Source organism: Parasteatoda tepidariorum, chromosome 10, assembly GCF_982258835.1.
Source record: "Parasteatoda tepidariorum strain Cologne lab strain chromosome 10, Ptep-v5.0, whole genome shotgun sequence".
Lineage (NCBI taxonomy): Eukaryota > Metazoa > Arthropoda > Arachnida > Araneae > Theridiidae > Parasteatoda > Parasteatoda tepidariorum.
The window spans coordinates 16,647,875-16,660,679 of record NC_141764.1 but is presented as its reverse complement, the minus strand read 5'-3'; the positions used below and the strand labels follow the sequence as shown (position 1 = coordinate 16,660,679).

At 29.9% G+C, this 12,805-nt stretch overlaps 1 protein-coding gene and 1 long non-coding RNA gene across 8 annotated transcripts in view; both read left to right on the top strand.

The window, feature by feature from the left end:
* LOC107450669 (homeotic protein antennapedia-like) overlaps positions 1-11,470 on the top strand; it is a 240,182-nt gene extending 228,712 nt beyond the window's left edge. For 6 of the 7 annotated variants that reach the window (XM_071183845.2, XM_071183843.2, XM_087152611.1 and 3 more), the window contains one exon: positions 8,362-11,470. In XM_071183845.2, the coding sequence (XP_071039946.1) occupies positions 8,362-8,636 (275 nt within the window). In that variant the 3' untranslated portion in view covers positions 8,637-11,470. 7 annotated transcript variants of the gene reach the window in all.
* The window catches only part of LOC147802184 (uncharacterized), a 163,981-nt gene continuing 160,960 nt past the window's right edge, over positions 9,785-12,805 (top strand). Inside the window, exon 1 of the long non-coding RNA XR_015429616.1 lies at positions 9,785-9,913. This is a non-coding gene — a long non-coding RNA (uncharacterized LOC147802184). The remainder of the gene's footprint in view (positions 9,914-12,805) is intronic.

The following is a 12,805-nucleotide window of genomic DNA, read 5'->3' as shown; positions in this document are numbered from 1 at the left end:
ATGTACCATGAGGACCTGGAAATGTGTGAACCTGTATCACAGAGAGAGTCCCCTTGGCGCCAATAGCAAATGCCGGAGATTTCCTGAGGGTAATGCGAATTTCATTAGGCGTAGTTTACTCATTAATCTGGCGAAACATTAGTTCGCCTTGGCAGTCTTAGGTTAATGCTAGCTGCACTATGCAAAACGAATTTTAAATGTTTACTCTCCCTCGCGCGCCAAACGCCACCGCCGCCGATAAAGCACCTAAAAACAGTGCAACACACTTTTTCAATCCGAGATTTAATTAAACTCAAAGCACTCTAAAAACTCGATTTAATTTAAATTCAGCAATGTAGCATTTTTTTTTCTAAAAAAATATATAATAAGAATATCAAACCCTAAAGAGTAAAGTAAAAAAAAAAATATTTGGCGATTTAATTTTCTTTTCCTAGATTAAAGACGGTTTTTCGCCGTAATTTTTATTTCTTTCGTAAATCACTTTTCCCCTCTGGTATATCTCCCCCTATAAGAAAGAAGCCCTTATTTTGCTTTTTAATGTGAGTTTTTGCCTTAATGAAAGCGTTTCGACTCGAATGATTTATAAGTTATTTTGAATTTTTTTTATTGTTTTTTTGTTGATTAGCACATTTTTGCTGGGTAGGGACTTTTTAAGGAATTTATATTTTAAATAAACCTATTACGTAATTAAAACAATAATTAGCTTTACATGTTTAGGGATTACGTTGATCATGAATTATTTCAAATCCAGCTTTCAGCTATAAATGGAGAAAGGAGGTTCTGGTTTTTTTTTAAAGGAATTTAGATTGAAAAATATCAATTAAAAATTACTCTTTGGATTATATAAATAATTAGAGGTGTTAAAATATTTTTTTTACATTTCGTGTAAATTTATTCTTATTTAACAATACATTTGAAATTAATTTAATTGAAGGTTGCGTCTATTTACAAAGTTGGACAAATAACGAACCAATTCTTATCTGGTCATATGTTACTCATAAAATATGTCACTATGATATAGGCTTAATTTTGCCAAGTATACCCGATTTCCCCGTTTAACTAAAATAATGGTACATTAAACTATAATATCATGAAAAGTTGCCGCAACCTTAATAAGGGATCATTAAAGTATTAAGTACGCATGTTTTTGGTAATTTTAAACTCCTATCCCCTTGTCAGCAAAAATAAGCAAAGCGTAAACTCTTTCTATGCTTAAGTTCAAGAGTCTCACCAACCTTGTTTTTGCCTTTACCTTTAATGTAATAATCAAATTTTAAGAATTTTATTATCAAATTCAAATAATTCATAAGCCGTCTCTATATTTGAATAAATAATTGAAAATAACTATAACTTACGATACCGAAGCTAAGAGAATGAAACGTAAAATAAAATATGCAAAAAAAAAGTTAGCACAGAAATTTGAAATAAAAATAAGAAAATATGTGAAGAAAGGAAGAAAAAACAGATTTTTTTTTAGTCCATACTTTAAGGGTTCTATGATGTAGGCTGACTTTTTTATTGATTAATTAATCAATTAATTATTTTTCTTTACGCTGTCCTTAAAGTTATATTTTTATCAAACTTTTATTTTTTATTGTCTCAATCTTCTTCTTTTGTCTCTCTCCTCCCTATCTTTTTTTGTAAAATTTTTAACATTTTTGTTAAAAGAATTTTTATTTCTATTTCAGTTTAGTTATGTTTTCGGTTCTGATTTCTCCTTTATTTAAATTAAATATTGTTTTTTTGCTAATTATGTTTTGCCCTCTTCCCTTTAAAATTTATTTTTAATTTTGTTTTCATGTGTATATGTAATATATCTAAAGATACAATCATCCACATCAATACATTCAGTCACATATAGCATCCTCTTTCTTTGTACGAATCCATCATTGACTACACTTTACAAATTGCAACATTTCATATCTGCTAAGATTAATTCAGAATATATTTTACTATACACTTTTTATAATATTATTTCAATTCTATAAAGGTAACTTTAAACTGTTTAAAGGGTATACATTGAGCGATGATTCTAATTTTTAACTGCTAACCGCATCAGATATATTGGCACAATAGTTCAGCTTGATTGCAGCATTGCATCGTTTCATCTCTGTCTAGAATGATTCATCGCCTATTCTCCTTCCCCCATATCTGCCCTCCCCTCTTTTTCATCCACCTTAACAAAATTCATAAGCCCTTGCGTGCTAGGGCGCTCCACACATAAATGAGGTGCGTTTTTAGCCCCTTCGTGCACACGGAAATAAGCCCCTCGCACCTCATTCATCAAAGCTGCGTCTGGAAAATCTCGCATTCCGCGGATTCTTGACTCTACAAATGATGCCCACGGATTATTGTTATTGTTATGCTTTTTTTTCTTTTCTTTCAAGGGGTGGGAAGCTATGCACAAAATGCTTACTGAAGCTCAACTCCTGCAGCTGCAGGCATAAACAAAAGGCAGTTTGTTTCTCAGAGAAGAGAAAGCAGTTCTTTTTTAATAGGTTTTCCCAGTTTTAAAAATGAAAAGTATTTCTCGTCCGCAAACGCGAGTATTTGTTAATTGATTTTAATTAAGGAAAGCGCCAAGGAACGCTAGTTTTCCCCTTTTTTCCCGGTGTCTTATTAAGCCTCATTTATCTCTGTCACCCGCTTGAAGATGTACAGTCATTAGATGTCCTGCGTGCTTTAATAATTGCAGTAGAGGTGTGAGCGAAGTATGATCCAGAGTTCATTTCGACAACTGCAGTGTTTTTTTTTTTTTTTTTTTTTTTTTTGCTCAACTCCAAAGGTATTAGAAGCATTCTTATGGAATTGTATTTTAGAGCCTTCATTAAAAAGCACAATAGGATTATTAAGAAGGGGATAGAATAAAGGAAACAAAGGGGGATGGCATCACGCATCTAAATTACATTTTTCGAAATTGAAAAAAAAAAAAAAAAATTGAAATGAAGAGTAAAGAATTCCATCTGTTAATCTAAAAGTCATTATTTTCATTTTATTTATTTTCTTAAAGCACTTTCAATGATCATTAAAAGTTCTTTACAAGGGTTGACGTGGAGTTAATAACTTTCTATGCGACTTGTAAAGGCTAAATTTAACTTTTAATTTATTTTATCAGCTTTCCTTTTCCTTTATTATATTAAGTTATTAAAAGTAAAAATAAAAATATTTCTGTCCTTTAGGGATACTATTCATACTATTTTAATAACTAGGTAATTAAATACACAACTTTTCAGAGAAATTTGTTTTATAGTGAATTATAATATCGATACTTCAATTTCAATCAATGCAAATTGTTGCAAGTTTAATGAGGTGCAACATCGATACCATTTCTCCTTTCAAGTATTGTTGTAGGCACGTTTACGAAATACGATAATATGGTTCAATTTAGCACCATATTAAGGTTATGGTAACTAAAATTTCTAACTTTGTGTAATCAGAAGATGTTTAGATCCTACCCTTCTTTTTAAACTAACATTCATGAGAATGTATGTCACATTTGGTTATAAATTTCTTTTTTTAAATTTATTTATTTATTAATTAAAAATGTATGAATGATTAATTTAAGACAAAGCTTATTTAAATCTTAATGCTAAAGTGATTTTAGTCACATTTCTTTGCATTTATTAGAAGAAGGTTTTTAATAGCGAAAGATTCTGCGATTTGGGAACTTAAAAAACAGGTTCACTTTCCCAACTTCATTTCTTATTGAACCATGGAATTGTTCAGTTTTAGTTAAACAAGGTTTACATTCACAGAAATACAGTGCAACTTAAAAGTTACGGTTATAACTAATTTGCGATAATGCAGCCCAGCGTAACACTTTGCATTAGGTTTATTTGCGCGATAATAAAGATATTTCGCGAAGCGTTGTCTTATGTAAACCATAACTCTAAACTCTAACCTTATTTTCTACACTTCTTATTCACAGTGAAAGTTTTTCACATACGCTGAGAAGCTCAAAAAGCGTTAGTGTTAGAGTTAGGAGAAACTATAACGCCTTGCAAAAGCATTCTAATTGAGTTCAGCTTCACACCCTAATTAACATTTTTTGCAAATTCGAACAATAATATGTTTGAAGTTAACAATATAACTAATGTGTGCGATGATATTAAAAAAAACTACACATGCTATAAAGATTTTAGCAAATTCATAAGATAATCGAAGGATTTTACATAGCTTATATTAGCATACGTTAACCATAAAGCTGATTTCATTTTTATAACGCTTTATAACGATTCCGATATTTCTAGTGAAATTCTTTAAATACTCTTTGAAGCACTAATAGAGTTGTGGAAGTCTGTAACGTTATGCAAAATCTCTCTAATATGGCTGGACTAATATGGTTTTATCAAAGTTATAGTAAAATTGCTTGATAATATGATTCAACATAAATTAATATATTTAAAAGGGAACAATTTCTTCAGGTTTTATTACAATATGCTGAATTTTTCCCGAAGTTTTTTAGTTGCTTTAACTCTACTCTTTGCTTTAATACGATATATAGGAAGAAATATTCCCTATTCTCAATAATTGTTTTACTCGATTCGATATGAAACATTATCTAGATGTTTCTTATAATTTGAAACAAAGAAGTTCACGCGTAATTTGTATGCAATTAAAATATATTTTCAAATGTTTTTAAGATATTTTTTGTTTTGATAGCTTCATGTTATTAATATATGCTAATCTTAACATAATGGAAATATGCAATTTACATCAATTATTGTTTTGAATTTGAAATAGCTGTTGGAACATATAAGTCTCTTGGAACATATACTATAAATCTCTTATAGTATGAACTGAAAATAAGAACTAGCAACTCTTTTATAATATCAGAAAAATCAAACGTAATAATTTTTTGGAGGGATTAACAATATTTCATCACAATTTCTAATTTTATGCAAACATTTAATAACTCTTATGCTTTATTTAAAATTTGCTCGCCTTTATGTTCTTTAGTAATAGGATGAAATTTGCATTTGCAAGCAAACATATATCATCTAGTCAAATTAAATAATAAAATTTTCTTAGACCTTTTCAAGCAAATATAAATATTATTCATTTGTATACAAAATTCGAATATTCCACAGTAATTACATTCATCTTGTTCATTCCCGAAAAATTGTGAAAATGAATTTAGATGCTACATTGGCGCGCTCGTGCAAAAAAATAAAAAATAAAAAAAACTATCAAAAGAGAGAAAAATTCAAATGGTATTGGAGATAGATGAGGGAAATGAAATATTTTCATGCATTGTGGCGAGAGCTCAAAAAAATAACAAATATACGCCAAGCAGGAATGAAGCCAAGAAGCGCATGCATTTTAAAGTGGATAAAGTTTTGTGGGTGCAGATGAAGAAATGAATAAAAGATCTTTCGTCTTGGCTTCATTTCACTCTTTCTCTTGGCCCACTTGCTCAAATTTCGTATGCATGAAATTTAACTGACCTGCACACGCGATGAGCGATATTTCTTTTCTAAATTTTCATTTTGGTGTGCGATATTGCCTCGGGAAAAAGTCATTTTGTTTACTTTCCTTAATGTTAGACCATGAGAAAAATACACAAATAGACCATTTGTATATTTACTTGGTTAGTTGTGGTTGATGCCTTTTCTTTTGCTTTTGATTTAAATGTTTGATGGACGCTTGCAATAAAAAAATAATGCTTAAAATTTTAATTGATAATTTTTATTATTATTCGTTTTTAAATTCAAGTTATAATATTTTTAACCCTCCTTTTTCTTAAATGAAAATCTCTTTGAGAAGAGTACTGCGAGTTTGGCGAAATTTTACTAAACGAAAACGACAGTTCGGGACCAATTATCATGATTTCAATCCCTGTCCTCCAAATAACGCATACTCTAAACTGTTTTTTTCTGCAAATATTTTTAACGAACATATTAAAATTTATAATATTTAAGTTTAAATATTTTTTTTTATAAATCCCTATTAGGTAAATTAGGTTTTTAAAAAATAAATGTGGATTAAAATGAGACTGAGCTGATATTTTTAATGTTGCACTAGAGACAACCAGAACCTTTGTTGTTTTGTTATAATTTGCAGTAAAGTTTCTTCAACTGTTATAGTGTAGTCATTATCTGATATTTCAAAATACTGGAACAAGTCACCTTCTTTGTCCCATTATCATGAGACATAGAATTATATAGCATCGACTACCTACTGCATGTTATACCATTTTTATGATCTGACGTAACAAAATTCTTGGAGCACCTTTCTGCTCCATAGCCCATAATTTTGGTAATTAAAGCAAACTATACAGTATTTAAACTATTCATTTGGTAAGCTACGGTAACGGCTTGCCGGAAATTCTGGTTTTAAAAAATTATATTTCTTATTACCATACATTTAATCACAAATACAGAACAGAAAATTAAATTTAACCAAATGAATGTTTTTTACGTCATGCTAAGGTATCGAGGTAAAATTAGCAATTTTCTTCAGAAAAGTGTTGTTTAAAAGATATTAAACTTAAATATATCCAACTATGGGGAATGTATTTTCCATCTTTTATGGGGGCAGTGGGATTTACACAAATGTGAATTTCTTTGTAACTATATAGACTAGCTTAAAAACTTTTCCGTTTAAAAAAGCAGCATTAATTTTACGAAAAACGCAGAGAATATACATCCAGTGTTATAGCGGGATTCGAACTCACGACATCTAAGCTTCAGACCGGTTATCGGAACAGTAATACGGCGAGGTGCAAGCAAAACAACTATATTATTGTTTCTTGCATTGCCTCAGGGTGTTGTTCTGCCGCCAAATGCTTGGTCTGAAGTGTAGAGGTGACGAGTTCATTATCTTTATTCTGTTTTTTTTTCTTTCAATTTTGTACTGTCTGTTTTGTAATTTAACAAGAAGTAAGCCATTCTTTAGATTAAGCAAACGAGCTTGTATATGTATCCAAACTAAATTTATTTATTTACTGTTTCTCATCAATGGTTGCATTCTGATTCGAATCCGCTGCCTACATTTTAAATAGCGTTTGGTGGAGAATAAAAGCTGTTGTAAAGAAAATGATTCAAAAAAGTATTACTATTCCAAGAGTTTATTTATTTATTTTTTATTATTTCACATATATATGCCGACTTGTGTGCTCATTACAAAGTACGATATAAGATCTTGTCAAGCTGAAGAACAGATTGCTCAAATTAGAGAAAGACGTTACCACAAAGATGCGTCTATTGTAACGTGGTGAAAGCGGGTTCGAATTCTACCGTGTCCCACAATATATGCCTGCGATATCTTCATTTCGACTTGACAAAGGCATACGCATCGAGCTTTACATTGAGCACACAAACCTGCGAATGTGTGTGTAATAAATATAAATAAATGTATTTAGAGTTTCGGTGGGATTTGCGCCTGCTACCTTTACGCTTGCATTTTAGGATGCATGGACAGCCGTAATACATAACAATTACGCTACTGGTGTAGTTTAACCTTGTCACGGATTATGTACAGTTACAAATGCAAATCTTTTATAATGTTAAATGCTGGCAGATGATAACTTATCACTTACACAGGAAAAAAAAATAACAGGCGTTTGGTAAATAAAATAGAGGTTATCACACAAAACATTTTTGAGGCATCTCAAACTATACAAATATTGGTGAAATTACAGACGTTTGATTAAAGTTATCAAATTTTACCATATTTACTACGACTTAGCATGGTAATAAAATCCATATTTTATTGTTAATTTCATGACAAAGTCATTACCAAAGCGTTTCGATAAAAATTACCTTGATTTTTAGAGTTCTCTTGAAACCAGAGATACACCATACACAAAGGCTATATTCAGTAAGTGCAAGTTTACGCAAGAGTTCTTGACATTTCACTCTCTTTTTTTATCACTCATATTAAACAATTAGTCCGTGTTTCACTTCTCAGTCTTAAAACTTCGAACCTAATACAAAATAAAATGAAATTTTAAATCAATTATCGGTAAAAAAAAAAAAAAAAGAAAAGAAAAAAAAACTTTTTATGTGAAACGCATGGTTAGAATTGACAGCAATACACGACTTTTAACTGCGATCCATTAACACACTGGCGATATTGATAAAATGTGCGAGTTAGAAGGATTTTCATAAGACTTGAAACTGGATCATCTCTGTCAAATGCAAACACTCTAGCTCCAGTCAGAATTTAGAATGTATTCATTAGCATTTTATAAGAGTATTTGTATGTCGCTTATGTGAAAGTTCTATTGAGCCAAATTTTGTAAAAAGGAAATTTAATTGCTGAACTTGGATGTTAATTTATTAATAAATCTAATTTAATTCACTATTTTTTAAAACGTTATTCCATTTTACTAAATGTCTTTATTTTATTTCATTTCAGAGAGGAAACGTGGTCGGCAGACCTACACTCGCTACCAGACCCTTGAATTAGAGAAGGAATTTCATTTCAATCGCTACTTGACGCGTCGGCGTCGGATCGAGATCGCTCACACTCTCTGCTTGACGGAGCGACAGATCAAGATCTGGTTCCAGAACCGACGCATGAAGTGGAAAAAAGAAAACAAGTCAAAGATGGAAGCAGGCCTAGTCATGGGACCTGGTGGCCCGGAATTGGTCCACCACCACTTGGACAGACCACCCATGACTTCCGTTTGACTAGATGGCCTGGATGATGACTTTGAAATCAAACCTCAATGCATATTGCCTAGTGATTAGCAGAGAGGTATATACATACTGTTAAACTTATTCAACCGAAGATATGCATATACTGTTAAAGTAATCGAACGAGAGATGTGCATATACTGTTACAGTATTCGAGCAGGAAACGTTTGGGCTGTGCCCATTCAAATTGGATTGGATTTTACCACAGATGCTTGTTACATACGAATTTTTCTCTTGGAGATCATTGCTAACTTTTTTACACGTTTTCGTTTTGAATACTCATTTAAATGTAGCTCATCTTTCGAGGTACTCAACAACTTCAGATTCATTAAATTGTTTTCCGCAAAAACGAAACCGCCTCTAAAGTTCAAAATATCAAATTTGTGAAATAATATCATTCAAAGCAACAAATCTATTAAATAGATTGTTGCAACTACAACATCTTCAAAATAAGAGCAAAGATGCCTTTAAATTTATCGCAAAAAAATCTGTAAGTAATATAGTTTAAAGAAAGAGCCATAATGCCTCGAACTTCGACTATTCAAGTAAATTTGACGAATGGTATGTCTGAAACAAAGTGCAAATTTGCCTATAAAAACGAAAGAATCAACTTTGTTTAAATAATATCGCTCAAACCAATTTATAAAAAAAAAAGCATTTTCTTAAATGAATATGTTACAGTCTATGAGGCCTTTATGTAAATCAGCGACGCTGACGTCGTTGCTAAGTGTTATGTCATTGCTTACATGCAACTTTCTCTCGCACCCAAGCTTTCCAAAGGGTAGGGCCTCTCCACCATAAATCAAATTCGAATCGTTTGAGGGGATACTACTTTGCACAAATGGAATCTAGGACCCCGACTAATATTCGCGCTTGCTCTAAAGATGGGGATACCCAGAAAACGAAAATTGAAAGGCGAATATTTCAGTTCGGGAACTTCGACCCCCGAAACAAGGGGAAAGAAGAAGAAACTGAGGGTGAGCGTCCAGCTGGGAAGAGCCCTCCCCCTAGAGAAAGCCAACGTCTTTTCATCAAGCAAAAGACTTCTAGAAACCTTGTGGAACAATTCCCAGAAGAATAGTACTCAGTTACATATAAACAAAAATGTTCGGAAGAGTCCACCTAAGTCATTATTATTTTGTGTGTTCCTTTTGGACTCCTTATGGATTATGTGCTCTCTTTTTTTTCTTTAAAAAAAGCTATTTTTTTTCCTGTACAGACGTGAAATTGTTTTAGACCAGGGATAGTTTCTGGAGAAAAGCTTGTTAATTGTAAGTTTAAATGTTTTTGATCTTTTAAATTTTTGACATGTGCATGTATCCGGTTTGTGAAATTGACCAGAAAATCCAAGTGTATTAGATTTCTATTAGTGCAGCTGCCAAGTAAACTTAGTACAAACAAGTTGCCATAAAATTCCGCCAGAGGGATGTGTATCCAATAGGATATTTTTTTATGAATCTTCTCGTGGCTATTGTTTTTAGTGATATATAGAATAAGTGTAAAGCATGCGTATAAATATGGTATAAATTCATATGGGTTTAAATTCATTTTAATATGGCTATATATTCATTTTAAAACAATGTATAGAATTATGTCATTCATATGAACAAATAATTGACTTATGCATACTTTTTTAATTAACATATTTGTACTTATTTATCTATTTGACGAGTACTTATTTCTCGAATTGAAATATACGTATTTGATAATACGTATTTAAATAAATTAGTTATTGAAACATTCACATTTTGTAATCAATAAAAAAAAGAAAAGGAAAACTCTGTAGAATTTTAACCATGAAATTGTTATGAATTGTTAAATGAATGGATTTATAATTGACATTTATAATTAATAATCAATTTGAGAAGAAAATATCAAGTTTAATTCGTCAATAATGTAAGGGAACTCGAAATTTTTAATTACTGATTAAAGGAAGTTGGAGTTTACTTTTAGAGTTTTAAAATGGCATAAAACATTTTCTACTTAAGTTATTGATAAAATATATCAAGAACAAAATATAAGAGTATAAGTATAAAATATGTATCTAATAAGAATAAACTAATTTAAAACCTCTTCACATTCATTCTTCTTATCTGCTTTAAGTTTCTATTTCTTTTTTTTTTCATTTCTGATCTCTCTCTCTCCTTTCAGTTAAAAAAGTAAGAAATAATAAATGAAAGATTATAAGGAGGTTCAATTCTTCGTAATTTAGTAGGAGATGAGCATACCTTAATGTTTACAAATTTTTAAATTTGTAAACATTAAGGTATTAAACAAATGATTAATGAATTTAACTGAATTTATAATAATAAGTAATAATTATCTGTATTGAGTAATTTATGTCCTAGTAAAGTCATCAAATCATTCTATCTATATGTTTCATTTTGTGCAATGTGACGCCTTTTTTTTAATGTTATTTAAATGTGTAATGAGCGTAGAAATCAAGCTTCAAAGCATATAGTATAATCATGGTCAATTTTATAAATAAATACATTAAATTTTGCTTAAACTCATGGGAATGAATATAATTTCAAGAATGACAAATATGTAAAATATTTAGAAGTTTTTTTTAAAAAAATATTTTGTTATAATCATTTATTTCACAATATTTTGTTTATGATCTCAGTATTTTGTTAGAATTTTTGATGAAATATTTTTTAAAGTTAATTTTTATTTCGACATTACTTACTTGATGCTTGGCAGCTGCTCTATGATAAATCAACGAACGGTGTAAAATTAACGTAATCTTGTAATTTATAATAATGTATTGACAGTGGACAGTGTACAAAATACAAAACTTACAGTAAAAAGATTTATGAGTTTGAAAATGTTTCTTTATTTTCTAATTCTTTTGTGTATTTTTATTTTCGTCGTAAGTTTTAATATTATTTTATATTTAAGAACGCGTATATCTAAATTAGGTACCTTTAGCACTTTACATTGATAAAGCTACCTAATTTAAATATTCGTTATTTTTATAAGAGGAAGTGTGTGTATATAACAGGTAGTATAGCTTGTTTGTTTAAAAAAGGAACGGAGTGTAGGAATGTAACAGTAAGTAAAAAATATAAGTTAGTAGTATATAACAATTAGTAAAAAAAAAACATTAATTTTTATTTTAAAAAAAAGTAAGAAAGCAGCAGAAAAAAAGAACTTTTCCAAATTAATTATTTGGGTATTTTGAAACAATGGATATTTATTTGAGTATTTTAAAGCAATTGATATTGATAAAATTAGAGTTTATAATTCATGCTTATAGTTCAATGCTTTAGATTATGATGATCAAAAATATTAACTAATCTTAAAAGAAGTAATATTTTATTTTCATATTAATTAATTAATATTTCATTTTAATTTTTCAAATGGGGATATTTGTTTTTAAGGCATCTGTTTTTCCCCTTCATATATATATATATATATATATATATATATATATATATATATATACTTCAAGGGGGATGCTGAACAAACATAGTAACAAAAAATTTGAGATATTAAGATATTATTTGAAATTTATGATATTAAGAAAGAAAAAAACATTTGTCCGTTAGTACTGAATGAAATAGTAATAAAAGATTAAGTAACATGCGTACCGACTGATGATATAAAAAAAATAGCTTAAACATAAAGATAAACCCTAACATAAGCTAAAAATAACATCATCATAAAAATAAACAAACGCCCATTGATCTTTAAAATTTCGTCTTGTGTTTTGTCTATCTAACAAATTTTAGATTTTTTTTTTATGCAAGAGAAACTCTCTTAGAAATTACACTGTAAATACTGTGGATTAATATCTCACCGAATTTGATGTTGAACAAACCTAAAAATTTTGTAAAGAACCACTTTTTTTCAAGTTATCACCAAGTCGAGATTTCGTATATATACTATTCAGAGTCCAAACACACCCAAAATGCAAATAGTTTACACCCAGATCCCGCACCTCTTACTTTAAATATTTTCGCTACCACAAACTTCAATTTTTATAAAAAATTCGATATATTCTGTATCTGTTTACAACCGAAAACGAGTTGGATAGTGTTTTTGGTCGTTTTCAATGTTGCTTTTCATCTGCAAAAACTTAAATTCGCCGTTAAAAATATGAATATGTTACTGTGAATGATCGAAATTGGTGGCTATTGACTTCCACCGGTGAATGCTGA